The 16,878-nt window shown below is 42.0% G+C and overlaps 1 protein-coding gene across 1 annotated transcript in view; it reads right to left on the bottom strand.

The window, feature by feature from the left end:
* Positions 1-16,878, bottom strand: part of fstl5 (follistatin-like 5) — a 133,298-nt gene that overhangs the window by 55,764 nt on the left and 60,656 nt on the right. The window contains exons 4-5 of the mRNA XM_080773268.1: positions 13,820-14,019; positions 8,734-8,854 (exon numbers count right to left, since the gene is read on the bottom strand). Coding sequence (XP_080629394.1) covers positions 8,734-8,854; positions 13,820-14,019 — 321 coding nt within the window. The remainder of the gene's footprint in view (positions 1-8,733; positions 8,855-13,819; positions 14,020-16,878) is intronic.

The raw sequence follows: 16,878 nt of genomic DNA, 5'->3' as shown, positions 1-16,878 counted from the left end.
ATTCTCAATTGCGACTGCTGCGTCCACAACTCGACTCCGGATAAATGAAAAAAGATGGATGGATGAACACAACGCTTTCCAAAAAGTGCAAACGAAAGCTGTGTGGCTGCAGTGTCAATGTCATGATGAGCAGTGAAGCTTCAACTCATTTTTAAGCCATCGTCGTGGGACTGTGACTCAATAAAACATCCCTCCCGGGAGGTGACATTTCCTAACAACAATGACAGTCCTACTCTAACTCAATTATTATTCCTCTAACATCCAAGGTGCTCAACATATATCTCACAGTGCATAGCGACGCAGGATGCCGTGTATCGGCCGATACGTCTTCCGACACTTATAACATTGGCGCAACCATGCAGTGGCTCACGGCTTGGTGAGACTGAGGTGGTGGAGGTGGTGGCGTTGGGTCGGGGAGACATGTTGACTGAAAAAACTCCTGCAATAATGGTCTCGCTCTAAACTGTTCAATTACAGCCTCCATTTATCTTAATGTGTTGCAGGGAATATACGCTCCCAACAGTGATCTCTATTTTCTGCGAATCTGTGTGTGTGTGTGTGTGTGTGTGTGTGTGTGTGTGTGTGTGTGTGTGTGTGTGTGTGTGTGTGTGTGTGTGTGTGTGTGTGTGTGTGTGTGTGTGTGCGCGTGCGAGTGCGTGCACGTGTTTGGGAAGGGGGGTTTGGAGGATAAGCAGAGTGATACAGAGAAGGTAGTATAGGAAGACATACAGGCCCTGACAGAGAGACAGTTAGGAAAAACAGACAGGGAGATAAAAGGCAAGTAGATGCTTGCCATGGAATGTTATTTACCTGTTAGATAGGATGTTGTTTAGACAGATGGTATATCTGGTATATCTTAGTTACACATAGCCTCGCATAGCGACTGATATTAGTCTCGCCCCTCTCAGGATTAGATTTTCTTCTGCAATGTCCCGCCCCATATTTGCATACTGCAAGCCCTGGTTAGTTATAGCCTGGTTCCAGACGAATCTGGTTGGCTCGTCACCACTTCGGTCGTGAAGTCATCCCACAATTGAGAGGTGCCAGACTTAATCTGCTTGGGGAAATATGCATTGCAAAGGCAGATGAAGGCTGGCTACGCGAGGCTATAGTATCGCTTCATTGTTTTCTTTGCGCTCTATTTACAGTAATTGGCCATTTAACTAGTCGTTTGTTGACTGAGTTGATGACATTTACACCAATCTCGCATGTTATGCATGTCAAGTCACTCTGGATAACAGTGTCTGCTAAATGCCTGAATCTGGGCTGATTATTACTATATTTCCAAACTTTTCCCTGTTTGATTTAACTGTTTTTAGATTCTGGGGTCTATTTTCGTCCATGCTACCCCTTATCCCTGTACTGTACTTACTGTACCATACTGTATGGTACGGTACCATAACTTCTTTGCCTTGCTACAGGTTCACAATGTGTCGATGTAGATCGGCTAGTTGTACTATTCAAAAAAAATCTAAATAGTAAGACAAAAAGGCAAATAAGTTTAGGGATAAGGGGTTTAGCAATTAACATGGACGAAAATAGAGCCCAGAACTCTGGAATTCCTATCTAGAAGCTCCTGAATTTCAAGCTCATGTGCTGTGTTGTGAGTTTACGTAGATTTTCATTATCGTTCATTTCATTATTATGTACAAAAAAATAAATGACATTACATGTGGCTGGATAAGGGGTTACCCCATTAAATCTGCGTCATTTTAGATTTTAGTATTGGCTATTTAAAAATAGATTAGTGCCACGCTGCGAGCTTGTACATCTGCTATTTTTGAAAACATTTCTGAAAAGTCTTGAAAGTATGCCATGCATTTTTTGGGGTGAACAAGTCCTTTAAGCGTTTCTTAGTTGAAGACCAGCAAAGAGTTGGTGCCGCTCTGCAGTTCTCCTGGCTGAGAGCAGCTGCTGGCAAGACATAAAAAACTGGTTCGAGATTATATATTAGGCACCGGCTCTGAACTGGCCCTGAAACTGCTTTGGTGGAAATGGAGTGTGAGGATTAGGAAGTGGTCTTGGCTCTGATTTGGGGGTCATGTGGTTCCAAGACCCCCTTTGGGAGGGATCAATCATCTCCGTCTACTCAGTAATTAGTGATTAACGGTGGACAAAGACCTTTACTCTCTCAGAGCTGCCAGCAGCAGAAAGTTGGTCAGAGCCACAGTAAATCACTGAGGGCTAGAAAATAGGAGTGTATACACTTGTGTGCACATGTGCGTTTGCATTGGGGTCTTTCTTCTAGCATGAAGACAAATGACACAGGGGTTAGCTTAGCCAACTACACAAACCTCTGACACTCTGTTCTCTATCATTCTCCCCCCCAACACCTCTCTATATCTTGTGTGTCACGCAGCACGCACACACAGTTCAGTATTACTGAGCTGGAAATGGTTGCACGGTCCAATGGCTTTGCGGCTGACATTTTGCAGTATAGAGATAAGAGTGTTCCAGAATGTGAGGTGCATGTTCAGCAGCTCAGCTATAGTCAGACTGATAGAGCTTCACGCTGAGAGGACAGAATAGGTGATGTAATAGCTCTACCTTCTCCTGTGATGCTCTTACAGGTCTGACGATACGTTTAAACATTCCTGTTGAAGTAGACCGACGTCTGACTCGGCTGTTAGAAGGAAACAACCATACTGTTTATCTGAAGCTCCAGGGACAGCTTCACACACTGCCGAATGCTTGTGTTCTCTTCGTCTTTGTAATGGTCCTGGAAATGTTTGTTTTTGCATACTGTGGACATTTTGACAATCCATTTGAATGTATTATAATGTTGGTATTAAATAAGACTCTAAATGGTGTAAACGAACACGTCAGGACATTACATTTTCATTTTGAGGGATCAAACAGGATGTACAGATCAAATAGACCTCAGTAACACATACAGGTAGGTGAATCCTTTAATTAACCCATTCTGACCGGGCACCCGTTTTGGTGTTGGCATCATGTTATGCTTTACCTATTGAAAAATAGCAGATCTACAAGCTCATATCGCGCCACCGAGTGGCGCGATACGAGCTTGTAGGTCTGCTATTTTTGAAAAATTCGAAGAACGACTGACATTTTTTTAATCTGATCTCAGGTCAGAATGGGTTAATCAGACCAGTGTGTGTCCCGTGGAAACCTTGTATGAATCTGATCTCAGGTCAGAATGGGTTAATTAAAGGTACCTAACCAGAAGAAATCAACAGCAATGGGAATTATCCTCCCCACAAAGTATAGCTCTATAGGCTACCCACCATCACATAAAAAGTTTTACTTCTAGCCTCACATGAATGATGAAAGTCAACGTGAGTAATGCAAATAAACTCCCTCACAGTGCCGAGACAATAATAAAATAAAACATGAGAGGTATACCTCCAGCATGGAAGCAGACAGAGCAGCTGTCGGGAGTCACCCCGAGGGACGCCTGATCCTCTGCATTAGTATGCAAGGCAGTCTGAGTTGAAACCTAATTGGGCTAATTTTTTGTCATGGCCACCTTGTGGAAAAACAACTAATGAAAAATCCCCTATCTCACTGCAATGAGTAAATAATGGAGGCACTTATGCTGCAGCGTGCAGGGGGCCGTGAATCTCTTACAATCTCTGAATCTCTTGTGTGGGCACGTGCACACACACACGCACTAGTAATACATGTTTATTGAAGCTAATTTAGTTTTTTTGTGATATCTGTTTTGTACTTAGTTGTGTGGCAGAGTCAGACACTAAAGTATAGCAAATCTACAAGCTCACAATTGGTTATATGGCACCACGTTGTGAGCTTTCAGATCACCTATTGTGTGCGACACCCATGTGCAATAACTATACGTCAGGGTTGAGGAGTTGTTATGTTTACTACGTGCGTAGGTAGTACGTGACGGTGTGACCATGCTGAAACGAATCGACTGTACCCAGGGACGTGTGGAGAGTGCTACAGACAGTACAGAGGCTGAAATTCATAAGAGGGCAATTTTGGAAGAAAATAGCCGTTCTGAAAGCTCTCAACGCACCGCGCTGCAACGCATTGAGGGCTTGTAGATCTGCTATTTTTCAGTCGCAAAAAACCTTTGTGGCTACTGGAGATGCAGCGATAACATCGATTTCTAAACAAATCCTTTCAATGCAAAATGTTGCGTTCAAGATCAAGAGAGTTCCGAAAAAAGCAATTATGGGTGACGGGGTGGAGGTAGAGCTATTACATCACCTTGACGAGGTGATGTAATAACACACACACACACACACACACACACACACCAACAGGAGCATGAAAGAGGGAGAGTGGTGGTTTATTTTCCGAGGGGCACAGGCTAAAACAAAAGGATGTTGCTGGCGATATATTGACAATTTTTGTGATACTGATATTATGCATGTTCATACCTTGATAACGATGCGATGACGATATATTGTGTAGCCTTACTGCGTAGCACTTGCCCTAGCCTCAATGACCTTGCAGGTGTATGCAAAGGTTAAAATATGTACTATATTATGTAGACATAGCATTCTATAGTCAGTATACTTATAGATTCATTGTACAGATATTCTACTTTTAGTCGGATGTTAGGTTGTTAAGCCGCAAAAAAATATCTTAAAAAAGAAAAAGAGTGTCTGCTAAATGCCTAAATTGTAAATTGTATCGAGTACATGTAGATCCATTTGAGCGTAAGTAAGCAAACTATTATAAGGATTTTGGAGCACAGTATCCTCAAACTATAACGCAGTGAGTTTACACTAATATTTTACTGTGAACAATGAACGCAGGCAGGTGGACATTATTACTTCTTTGAACAAGTCTTAAGTGAACGAGTTAGATACCCAGGACACAATCTGGGAAATGATAAAAATCTGCAACCCAGAACTTATTTGAATGAATGAAATGCTATTTAATTAGTATTAGTAATTGTAGCAAAGCATTCAAAGTGCCTTCTGTTCACAAGATATTTATGCTAATAATGTATAGTGTGGGCTCAGCACGGTGCTTGCAAATGTATGCACCCTTGACTGCAGTAGGCCTACTGTACATAGTGGCAGACTCATTAGTGCATATACATCACATAGATACAAATATGTGCCTGCTATGCTACAGTTTGTATTTGCTCAAATTTAATGAGGTCTCTGGTGAGTTTTCCATTTATTTCTATGCGGAAAGAAATAAACCTTTGTGATTAACGCACACTAAAGAGAGTTTTATGTTAAGGTCTGCATGACATAAATCATAATCTTTAGTTTTTATCTGCTTAATAAATCTTCCATAAAGTGTGTGTACGTGGTTCAGAAAACATTAAAAAGTGCATTGATTTGTGGAGCCGAGCTTGTTGAACAAAACCTTGTAATATCATAAGCCTTTCAAAGCAATTTCACCCCCTCTAATTTATCTAAATGTATCTATATATCCATGTAGAGTGCTATTTCTGTACATAAGTATAGCTATTATTCTAGAAAACAAAGGGAGGAGGTCTTTGGGGTACGTCCAGCTGGGGATAGGCCACGGGGCAGACAAAGGATCAGAAGTAGAGGTCTTCGGATGAACCCGAGATCCTTAAATACCCGGGCTCCGACCTGGCTCCGAGTCCGGGTCGGAACCTCTATAGTATATGTCTCGGGTCTCGGAGCTCCGACACTCCGACTGTGAAATGACGGTTTCACAAATACCCAAGTGGACCCGGCGATTGGCTGTCACACTCACAGCTGTCAATCACCACCATGTTTCTCCTCCGGCCAGTGGGAGGCGAGCTACCTGTGTGCCTTGCGTCATGTGACTTTACTAAGGAAGTAGCAGTGCTACTGTGTAGAGACAACAACAACAACAAGACTTTCGGGTCCTCGGGTCCACGATCTCTCGGTACTGCGTCAGAACTCATATTTGAAATGATACCGCATTCGCGGGGCCGTTCGGCTCCGGTTCCGACATCTCTCTGTACTTTTTCGGGTTCGGAACTCAGGATTCTAATAACAGCCGGGTACATTCGGTTCTTTTTCACAGCTCTATTTGGTTACAGGTCTGTGCTTCACTGAGTGCGCTTCACTGAGTGCAATGTGTCAGCCAGGCTGGTTTGCCTACCCAGGGCAGCCATAGCCAATTGGAATGGAATCTGACAAATCTCTTGACAGATATATCATGAATCATGATGACATGGCTCCAGAGATAATGTGTACGAATTTGTACACACACGTGTGTGTGTGTGTGTGTGTGTGTGTGTGTGTGTGTGTGTGTGTGTGTGTGTGTGTGTGTGTGTGCATCCGCGTGTGTGCGTGCGTGCGTGCATGCATGCATGCATGCATTACAGTACACTAGTAGAGTAGTACTGTAGTAATTAATTTACTTCAGTACTTGTAAGGGGTTACAATGAATTATAGCCGATATGTAATACCCACAATATGTCCACTTTCATAGTGTTGACATTTAATATTTGAGCGGTGAAGTCTAAGACATAGGCTATACTGTCCATAAGCAGTGTGACAGTACAGTGTGTACTGTGTGCACTCCTGTTCTGCAGTGCTTTCAGGCGATTGGGGTGCAGGGCTAAGGGGTTACGGCACATTTTTATCTGTCTACTCTACCCACAATGCACTGGGCCAAACAACGTTCACCAAACTATTCAAGGCTGCCAGCAGGCTGCCTATCTGTGGTGTGGCAGCCATCACTCATATCTGTAACATCATCTAATTAAAAGACATCAGTCCTACCAGACAGCTCTCTCACTGCTGTTTCAGGCAAATTGATTCTACCTCCCTCCTCTAAATGTATGCAAGGCAGGGGTGAATGAATAATGCATGTCCATTACAACTCTTATCTCCTGCGGTGACAAACAATGTGTCGCATACGACGCTTTGAATATTCCACTAAAGATACCAGAGAGCTCCTTATTAATAAAGTGGCACGACAGGTGTTTTGGTTTTCACAGGGATCCATTTTGCTGCTGTTCTTTGCAAATACTGACACCGTATTCCAGGAATTCCCGGATCAGTATAGGATCTACTTTGTGATAGTTTACTTTACACGAGTGATCATATTATTTGCATAGACATCTGCAGGCACCCATTTCAGATTATTATGGCCACTATAAAGTTCTTAACCTCGAAATGAAGCTGAAAGTCTTCATGGTTATTCAAGTGTCATTATTAGGAAAAGATGCTGGATTCTGTGTGGTACCCAAGCCCACAGAAGGGCTGGCCAACGTCGAAGCGCTCGGCCCTACTGGTCAGAGCTGGGACTGCAGGCGGGAAACACTGTGGAGCTGGGGTTTAACCCCATTATCCATTGAAATGAATAGCAGTCCGCCCGAGCTCTAACAGAATTATTAATTTCTAACTTTAATCGAATTTGATTTCATTACATTTCATTGTACTATACCATATTATATATTATTTATACTATACTATAGCCCACTATACCAATATCACTGATTTCTGTCACATAATATCAAATTTCGGCGGAATATATAACTTTGCTCTGTGATTGTCCAATACCAAACTTCCTTCTAAGATCAACACACCTTTACACGCAACGTCTGCGCTAGATTTGCTACAGACATGAGGATTCATGTTTGGGTACGTGCCCGTGGGCTTGTTCACTTTCACTTCATTATTTAGGCATTCTTCGTTGTTTTGAGAGTGTAAGTTACTTTCTCATTCTCGCACAGTGTGCATCCCATCACTAATGCTGTTGGAATGGATGCTATCTCAACATTTATTTAATCCCAGGTGTTGTCAGACACAGACTCCTAGAAGCTCATGTTTATTCATTCAGCAAACTGAACTTTATAGAACATACTGTACGCATACTTCAGCTGCCAACAGATGTGAGTTTGCCAGTCAATAAACCTTTGGCCAAATATCAAATAGTTTACCATACTCTTAACCTAACAACCTGTTCCTTAAAGTAGCAGGCTGTAACAATTTGAGAGTTCATAATGTTAAGGATGCGTGGGCTGCTACTGTATATGTGCTGCAGTGCACAGTAAGCAAGCTAAACTTAATTAGGCAGCATATTGGCTTTTATCATGTAGCCCAAAAGGTTCTTACAATTATGGCACACATGACAAAAAATGTTATTGTAGTGAGATGGAAGAGATGTGAAACAGAATAATGAGTACAATGCATGTTAATAAATAACTGTCATGCTGGAAGAGCTTTGAATTCACACACACACACACACACACACACACACACACACACACACACACACACACACACACACACACACACACACACACACACACACACACACACACACACACACACACACACACACACACACACACACACACACACACACACACACACAATATATATCGTAGTCACAATACCAACCTTTACGAGGCAGTATTGCCTTGTTTTTTTAATATATTATATGGTGTTCCGACAGCAGAGCTATCTATTTTGAGTTGATTCATTATGCTCACATTGTTATGGTATAGATGTGCCTGAGTGGGGGCGTATCAGCAGAGAAAGTAAAAAGCCTTATATAGTGCATGGAAATGAGGAATGCATAGCCAAAACATAGTTTTAGGTTAATTTGGTAACATTTTAATCTACTGGGTACGCATTTAGTCATCTAAAAAGTCTTTAAACCTTCCGAGGCACTGGACTGCTGAATTGAACTTAATTCTTTATCATCAATGTAGGTAAAAGTAAAGCTAATAGAAACTTCAGGTTTCTATTCCTGTGAGGACCAATTAGGCAGATCTTTGCAGCAACATGAAGGTTTCCGTTTTGTGTTTTTTTTGTTGTTGCAAGGACTCACCGAAGGCAGAGTAGAATTCCTCCTTCGTCAGATGCTCATCATCGTTCGCATCGTTGTACTTCAACAGGTCGAACAGACTGCACTCCGTCAAGTCCTTGGACAAACCCTCCTGCTTCATGACCTTCAACACAGAAGCACATTTATGGTGAAGTCAAGTCACTCTTTTGCAGACACAAATGTGTCCCTTTTTATGCGTTCATATCATAATAACAATGTATGGGAAAACCAAGGTGTCACTTCTATTTAATATTCGAGTGTACTACTTGTACACCAATGTCAGCTGCCATAGATGGCTCCATTTGGTTCCATTTGTAAACTCTCAGAGTTATGGTTTGAGAAGTTTGAGAACCACTGTACACTAAATGGAACAGAGCCTATTTTTAGTATCATCGGTAACACCTGTGAAGGGGCCCGGAAGTAGGAAGAGTTATTCTGTGTGCATAGAGCCCATTGTGGAATGTGGAGACAAAAAAAAAAGAAAACTCATGTCTCATGCGTCACACGTCTGAAATGGGATTTGTCTCAGTGCCTCACTGCTGGTACATCATCCATCAATGTCGATCATCTGTCACATGAGATGGCTGACCGCTTCAGACTGCTTTTGATTAATCCTCAGTGTCCCCTACCCTGGATCAATCAGTACAGTGCATTTCCTCTCCTTGATGACATGTCCAAATTTACAACGAACAATCATCATGAACATAAAACATAATTGTTATGTGTTGTATTTAATTTCCAATCGGTTTATTTTGAAAACGACAAAAGTGGGGGTGTGGAGATGTGACGTTTGTTCCAGAATGTTTTGGAGAATACATGAGAAACACTATGGGCTAGATCAGTGGTTCTCAACCTTTTCAGGCCGCGGCCACCCAAAAAAGGCAGCATTCAGGAGAATAGTCTCCTTAACTAATTTGTTTCAAAATCCATGTCACCGCATCTCTAGTAGATAAAGAGTGCAGGGTTGCGACCCGAAAATAGCTGATCTATAAGCTCTCAACGCGTCACAGCGTGACGCGTTGTGAGCTTGTAGAACTGCTATTTTTATTCATTTAGTTTGTCTGTTCCACGTATAATAAAAATAATAAAATGTTGTGAAGCGTTGTGAGCTTGTAGATCTGCTATTTTCACATTTCCTGTCTCTTTATTATTTATTATGTCACCTGGGGACCCTCCAGAATCATGTTGGTCACCCTCCTGAGGGTCCCAAACTCACAGGTTGAGAACCACCAAGCTATACGTATGTTTGGTTTGGGTTAGCGTATTGGATTACAGCAACATCTTCAAGGTCTGCATTTGAAGATGGGTTATTTTGTTCAGTAGTGTTTAGAATAACTGCACTCATACACTGCACATCATCTGCTATAGTGCTCCATTATGTCATGGGACTGCAGTGTCTCCTGAGAATAGTGTATGCGCAGTAGGCTTACAGAAGCCCTCAGTCAACCCAAACACAAACTGAAATAACTAGAACAGGAAGATGATGGAGCAGGATACACATCAGGACATAGAAGCGTGTTTTCGGTTAAGTCCATCCATCTGATCTGATGCTTTTTGTTTCTACTGTATGTTGATTTATTATACATACAATTCCCATTCATATGACTTTAGCACCATAGTGGCTAGGAAGTGTTTCCAGTAGAAGTAGACCTACAGTATATGCCTGCGTATACTGTAGGTCTACATTTATCATTTTAGTTATGGAAAGTTAGCCAAAATTTGTTACCAATCTGCGAAATAGATGCTTACCAATAGCTTTCTTCACAAATGTATTCACTCTCAATTTGTTCCAAGCCTTGGGAAACTTTGTGTTGGGGTACCATTAACAACCTATATGCAGGCAAATTTTTCATTTTGCTGGTTTTTCATGATTCTAAATATACATTGCAACTATTTGTTTTGCAATTTGCTGGGCTAAAAACAGCAATAGTTACTTTTTCCAAAATGTGATGACTCAGTCATCACAAAGGTAGCCGGGGTCCACCTATGCTTTCTATGGCATATAGGCAGCTCCCAGCAGGATCCGCCGGGAGAATTTAGACGCAGCTGCGCGACATGAGACTAATTAATTAGAGCGACAGATATAGAGAGGTGTGTGTGTGTGTGTGTGTGTGTGTGTGTGTGTGTGAGTGTGTGTGTGTGTGTGTGTATGTGTGTGTGTGCATTTAACAAAGGTCAGAAATCAGCAGAGAGTGATCGACGTTTGCACTACTCTATGCCGAATTGAAGTGGTCTCTGTCTTTTCTTTCTCCCTGGAAATAAAAAAACGTCTGGGTTTCCGAGGCTATCACAAAGGTGATAGTAGACACCTTTATGAACACATTTGTGAAGTAAGCAATTCATTCACAGATTTGTCACAAATTTGGCTAACGTTCCCTAACTATTAATTACAATTTCACCTTGAGGTGAGGTGCGTTACAGTATATGAGACCCTTTGGACGTTTCTCATTTGTTTTCTCCCCGTTTTCTCTCTCTCCCTCGGCTGTTTTATCATTTATATGGACAACTTAATGGAAGTAGAACTATAATCTGCCCTTCCATCTGGACTCGCTGGCCCAGTCTTACAAAGAAAGTGCTGAGGTTGTGTTTGTGCAAACCTGACTTTGAAATAACTTTGTATCAGTATCAGAATGGCAAATTGCATTTGCTCAGTCAGGTGTGCATGCGTGCGTGCGTGTTTTGTGGTTTGAGCGATAGTTTACTTTAAACGCCAAGTATTGAATCTAAACTTTATCCCCTTGATGTGATTTTCACAGGGAAATAAATTATCCAAAATCATTGGTGGCCTCCCAGAAATTCATGAGTGAGCACTCTTGGAATCACTGACTTTTGATCCCTCAACTCTCTCAGAAATGTTTCATGACACGATCTCAATCAGCACACGTAGTAGAGTTGTTGTGTGCCGCTGGTTACGGTAGAAAGCGGATATTATAGTGATTAGAAAGATGGCCATGGACAGACACACCAGCTGTTTAACCAGACAGACCCCTTTGAGCTAAATGAACTGAGACATATCGCTGATGGAAAAAAAAAGGTCTGTTAATGTATGTTTAGATTTAGAAAGTAGCTTCTGACGGTGCCAAATTATCACTCCATCTGAAAGGTAATGGACCATTAGCCAGTCAGTCACACGGAAACCATCTTTTACAATTAACAGTTGCCGTACAATGTTGAGTATTTTCTCAACATTTGTAGATTTTTGAGTGGTGCAACCACTCCTACAACCAGCAATGTCCATGCGTATCTATGTAGCCTGTGTGCTTATCTATGTATCACTGGTCATAAGCATGAGTATATGACTTATTAGTACCAGTAGGGGGAGCCAGAAACAGAGAGAGATAGTGCTGTGCTGCTGCCTGCTAATGAGAGAGAGAGAGAGAGAGAGAGAGAGAGAGGTGGGGGGGGGCGGGGGATTGCACCACTCAGTTCACACAGGTGTGATTTTTTACTAATGAAAGACTGAACGTACAGTATGGGTTTTCCACTCTGGTTGTGTTCACAGCTCAGGTACAGGCCTGGGGTCAGGTCGGGTTCAGATAGCAGATGCTATTAGCAATACAATTATGAACAAGTAAAGTATCCGCAATTTAATACAAGTACTACTTTTCATGCTTTAGTTAGAAATCATCAAATCATTCAAATATCTTATAAAGGTGCACACAGTGGAGAGCTAATCTCAGGATCGAGGTATATCAACATGCACCCCCCTCCCCCCATGCTATATACAACATTAATTCACATTAGTTCATGCCAATTCAGGTGGGCTTATTATAGTAAGTTGTAGCCATTTCTTTGTCCTAGCTGCACTTGAACCTGATTTGGTTGGATTTGCACGCCAGTTCACATTCATTCATTACATTTTCCCGGACATACGTCTCACTATAAAGTTAAATTATTTTTAGGTGAAACATTTGTACTGTGATTACTTTATGCAAGTCTGTCTGACTGGTATTAAAGTTTCAGTGTGAAACATTTAAAACAAACTCATTTGAGTCAGGGCTTTAGACAGGAGAAGAGGAATTAGGGAATATACTGTAGGCGTTTCAACTTTTAGTCATTGAAAAGAGAGTTCTCTCTCTCTCTCTCTCTCTCCTCCTCCTCCTCCTCCTCTCCCTCTCTCTCTCAAACTACAAAGGCCTTTCTAGCATTCGAATTAATTCTATACGTAAGCCATCTTCAGATTGATTTGTTATGCATAAAATGTAATGTAATGTAAAATGTCAGCCAGCAGCCACAGGCATTCTCTTATTTTATCATGCTGTCTACTGTCAGCAGCCTTGGTCAAAGTTCCCAACCTCCTATAAGCACCAGGTTACTCAGTTGACTCTCGAGACATTCAATAAGTGGCCTTTAGCCCCCATCTACCACACAGAAGAACAAGAGGCTGGGCACAGCGACAGGAAGACAGCAGATGTCAAGACGGGTACATTTAAAACACAACTACATAAATCATTATGTTTATTTGGCCCAGATGATGGATAGATACTAAAATAAAATGGCAATATCTCACAGTAGCAGTAGTAGTCTACATGAAGGATGAAAAATATTTTTTATATTTTAGACTTATATTGAATGGCTATGACTATTGAAAGATAAACTTGTTTTACTTAAAGCTTTAATTATGAGTATATATTATCATAACGATGATGATGATGATGTCTCCCACAGATGGCAACACCGGACAGTGATGATGTCACTCTCCGGGCTGATCTCAAATGTAAAATGGGTGGCCAACCAAGATCAATTGAGTTATGGACCTATCAAACGGATGAAAGCAGGCGTTGTTGCCTGGATCAACGACAGGTCTGCTCCAGGTCTGCTCAAGAGGGGCCGCAAGCAACAACAACAAAAAAGCGAAACAGAATCCAGGTATGGTGAGTCACGGGCGTGTGCACGAACGGAGCACGCGTGCGACAATTTCACGGGACGGCGCCCACGTAAATACGCTTGCATTGTTGTTGCCCCTCGACTTCTCTGCACGTACAGAAAAGAAACACAGGTTTCATTGAAAATTAACTATAAGGCGAGTTAAATCACTGCCCCATGCTATAGCTTTGGGCGAAGCCTCAAGTACACCAGTGTTCCTCACCTGTGAGAGCTCGCTGCTGTCGATGCGACCGCTGCTGTCTGCGTCGAAGCGTTTGAACATCACGTCCACCAGCTGCTTCCTGGCGGCCATGTTGTCCTTGTGGCCGCCGTAGGCATCGGCCCCCTGCAGGTACCTTCTGTCGTGGAGCTCTAGGACCTTGGCTTTGAGTCTCTGGTAGTCGCTCAGCCTACAGTTATCATCTGCAAGAAACAACAACAGAGGCACAATTCTTCTTTACATGATTGCGTGGAGCTGATTCTAGGTGTGTGAAATCAAATCAAAACCAGTTCTCTTATACCAGTGGTTCTCAACCAGTGGTCTGGGTGCCGCCAGTGTTCCGTGAGGGGGTTCCAGGTGGTCCCCATGCAGCTAAATGACGGAGGGTTGGTTACCAAATGGACCCTAGTTCTTTAACTGATTGATTGATTGATTGAAATATGTATTAACATTAAAGACTGTTAACTGTGAGTGGACAACCCAATTAAGCATTACACTTATTTACAAGAGGGTCCACCATGGTCCACCTTGTCCACTCTGGACACTCAAAATTAGTCTCATCAAATGGTGGTCCGTGGCGCAAATGCAGAATTAATAATGGATATGAAAAAGTTGAAAATCACTGTCTTGTACTTTTTCCATCAGTGAGAATCTATTTGTATAAAAACAAAGAGTGTATATAAAAAAGGGAAAGCCTATAGAAAACTAGAATCTAGAGTGTATAGAAAATTCACACCTGTGTGAACTGAGTGGTGCAACTCCCCTCTCCCCTGCCTCTCTCTCTCTCTCTGTAATTAGCACTAGGCAACAGTGCAACACTATCTCTCTCTCTCTGTTTCTGGCACAACAGCGCCCCTACTAGTACTCATAGTCACATAGCCACACACATAGCCACATAGTCACATAGGTTAACACAGTACACAGACATTGCTGTTCAATGGAGTGGTTGCACCACTCAAAAAGGGTATAGAAAACCTGAATCTAGAGAGCATCCAGTGCAGTATTATCAGCGGCTAAATAAGACCCTTGCAGGTGATGTTCCCGAAAGCTATACAGAGAAACAACCATCTCTATCCTCATGTCAACCTCCTGTCAAACACGACGCAATCAACAATCAAAATGTGTCCCTGCCAAAGTCGAGCACACAGCCCTGATAGGAGACCACAGACACAATGATGGTAGGTGCAATCAATGCTCCATCACAGCCTCCACACATCAAAGCAGACAATGGAACGACATGGAACGTTTTTGTGGGAGTGAGACAGAGTAAAACAAGGCAACATAATGACTAGATGCACTAGTGGGGTTTACACATGCGTGGTTGTTAGGATGTCAAAGTGTTTCTATTCCAACAAGTCCGACAGACGGACGGGGAGAAAGGTGACAACACCGCAACGTTAAATGATACCATTACCTTGCGAAATGGAAGGAAATAAATTGTGTTTTGAATCTCTCTGCCAGACAATTTCAACTTTGTTAAATAGACATCTACTGTAAGAATCGAATGCCACAGTGCAGCCGCGGCACAGTAATGAGCCGTTGAGATCATATCCTTGTCTCATTTCAATGAAAATGACAGCATTCCCAGTAGTGGGATGCACAGTTCAAGAAAAATACTAATTTCTACCAGTCAAGATGATTGGATAGGAAGGCATTTGATACACTGGCATTGCCTTTCCTGCGATATGATTCTCAAAGAGAAGTTACAGACCTCGCGAAATAAATTGAGACTTAAACTACTTAAACCTTACACTTACACACATCTTCTTCCATCTCATTTTATCAGCCTCAGATGGCAGAAAGAGTTCTGCAGATTGAACTGTCTAGTTAAAGAGGAGTTATCCCTAACTGTGCAACTATACTTTAAGGTTGAATGGAGAGCCATAATTACGCTACAAGGAGACCAGCCGCCCAAATATTCACCTGTTTCGTCAGGAAGGTACTGGGGCTCCTTGTGTGTGTGCTTCACTTCCTTCAGTGTTGCCATGTCTGCTTATTATAAGCGACCTTTGGCTTGTTTTTCTGTAAAGTCAATTGTAAATAAATTATTGGTAGTTTCTGGTTGTGGGTTTTTTTGGGCTTGTTTCTAAAGAGTATACAGTGTAGTTGCTTATTTGGGCTTGCTTCCTAATATTATTTAAACCAGTGGTTCCCACATTTCTTCACAACAAGGAACCCCAGATTAATATGTAATTGTCCACGGACATCCATCTAAAAATTGTGCCATTTTTGTTTAAATGTTTTAAAATTCTTCAAAATATTTCAATTTATTCCCAATATATATTTTTTGAATACAGATGCACAACCTCCCAATGTGTCGCTATAAGAAAACAAGCACAGATATAGCAGATCTCATAGCGACACATTGGGAGGTTGTGCATCTGTATTAAAAATAAATGGGAATAAATTGAAATATTTTGAAGAATTTTAAAACATTTAAACAAAAATGGCACAATTTTTAGATGGATGTCCGTGGACAATTACATATTAATCTGGGGTTCCTTGTCCATGGCCAGTTGTTTCTCTTGCAAAACTGGCAACACAGCAAGAGGAAGAGGAAGTTATGTACACACAAAATGCAAAGATTTATGGGTTATAGAAAACAATAGACATCAGCGCAAATTGGCGCCGTTTGAGAACGGTTCCTGTAGTGAGTGATAGAGAAAGAGAGGCGAAGCGAGGGAGTAGGGAGAGAGAGAGAGAGAGAGAGAGAGAGAGAGAGAGAGGGGGCGGGTGGGATCAAAGGAGGGCCTATTTCATCAATAAAATAACCTAGAACATGGCATGCTGATTTAAATGTTGTGCATGTACTGTAGTCAGAAAAAAAACCTTGGCAATGTCGGGCGAGCTGATAACGCTGACAAATGCCTGTGTCACTTGTGGGTTGTGGGCCTTGCACGCACGTGTCTGCTCACAATCAGCAAAATGAGTGTAATATAGATGACTCGGGGGATACGAAGGTCAGCCGTAAAAAGAACGTGAGTGTGTGTGCGCGCGCACACACACACACACACACACACACACACACGCACACACGCACACACGCACACACACGCACACGC

The sequence above is a fragment of the Protomyctophum bolini genome (genome assembly GCF_963924005.1).
Source record: "Protomyctophum bolini genome assembly, chromosome: 10".
NCBI classification, from domain to species: Eukaryota; Metazoa; Chordata; class Actinopteri; order Myctophiformes; family Myctophidae; genus Protomyctophum; species Protomyctophum bolini.
This window is presented reverse-complemented; position numbering and strand designations above follow the sequence as displayed.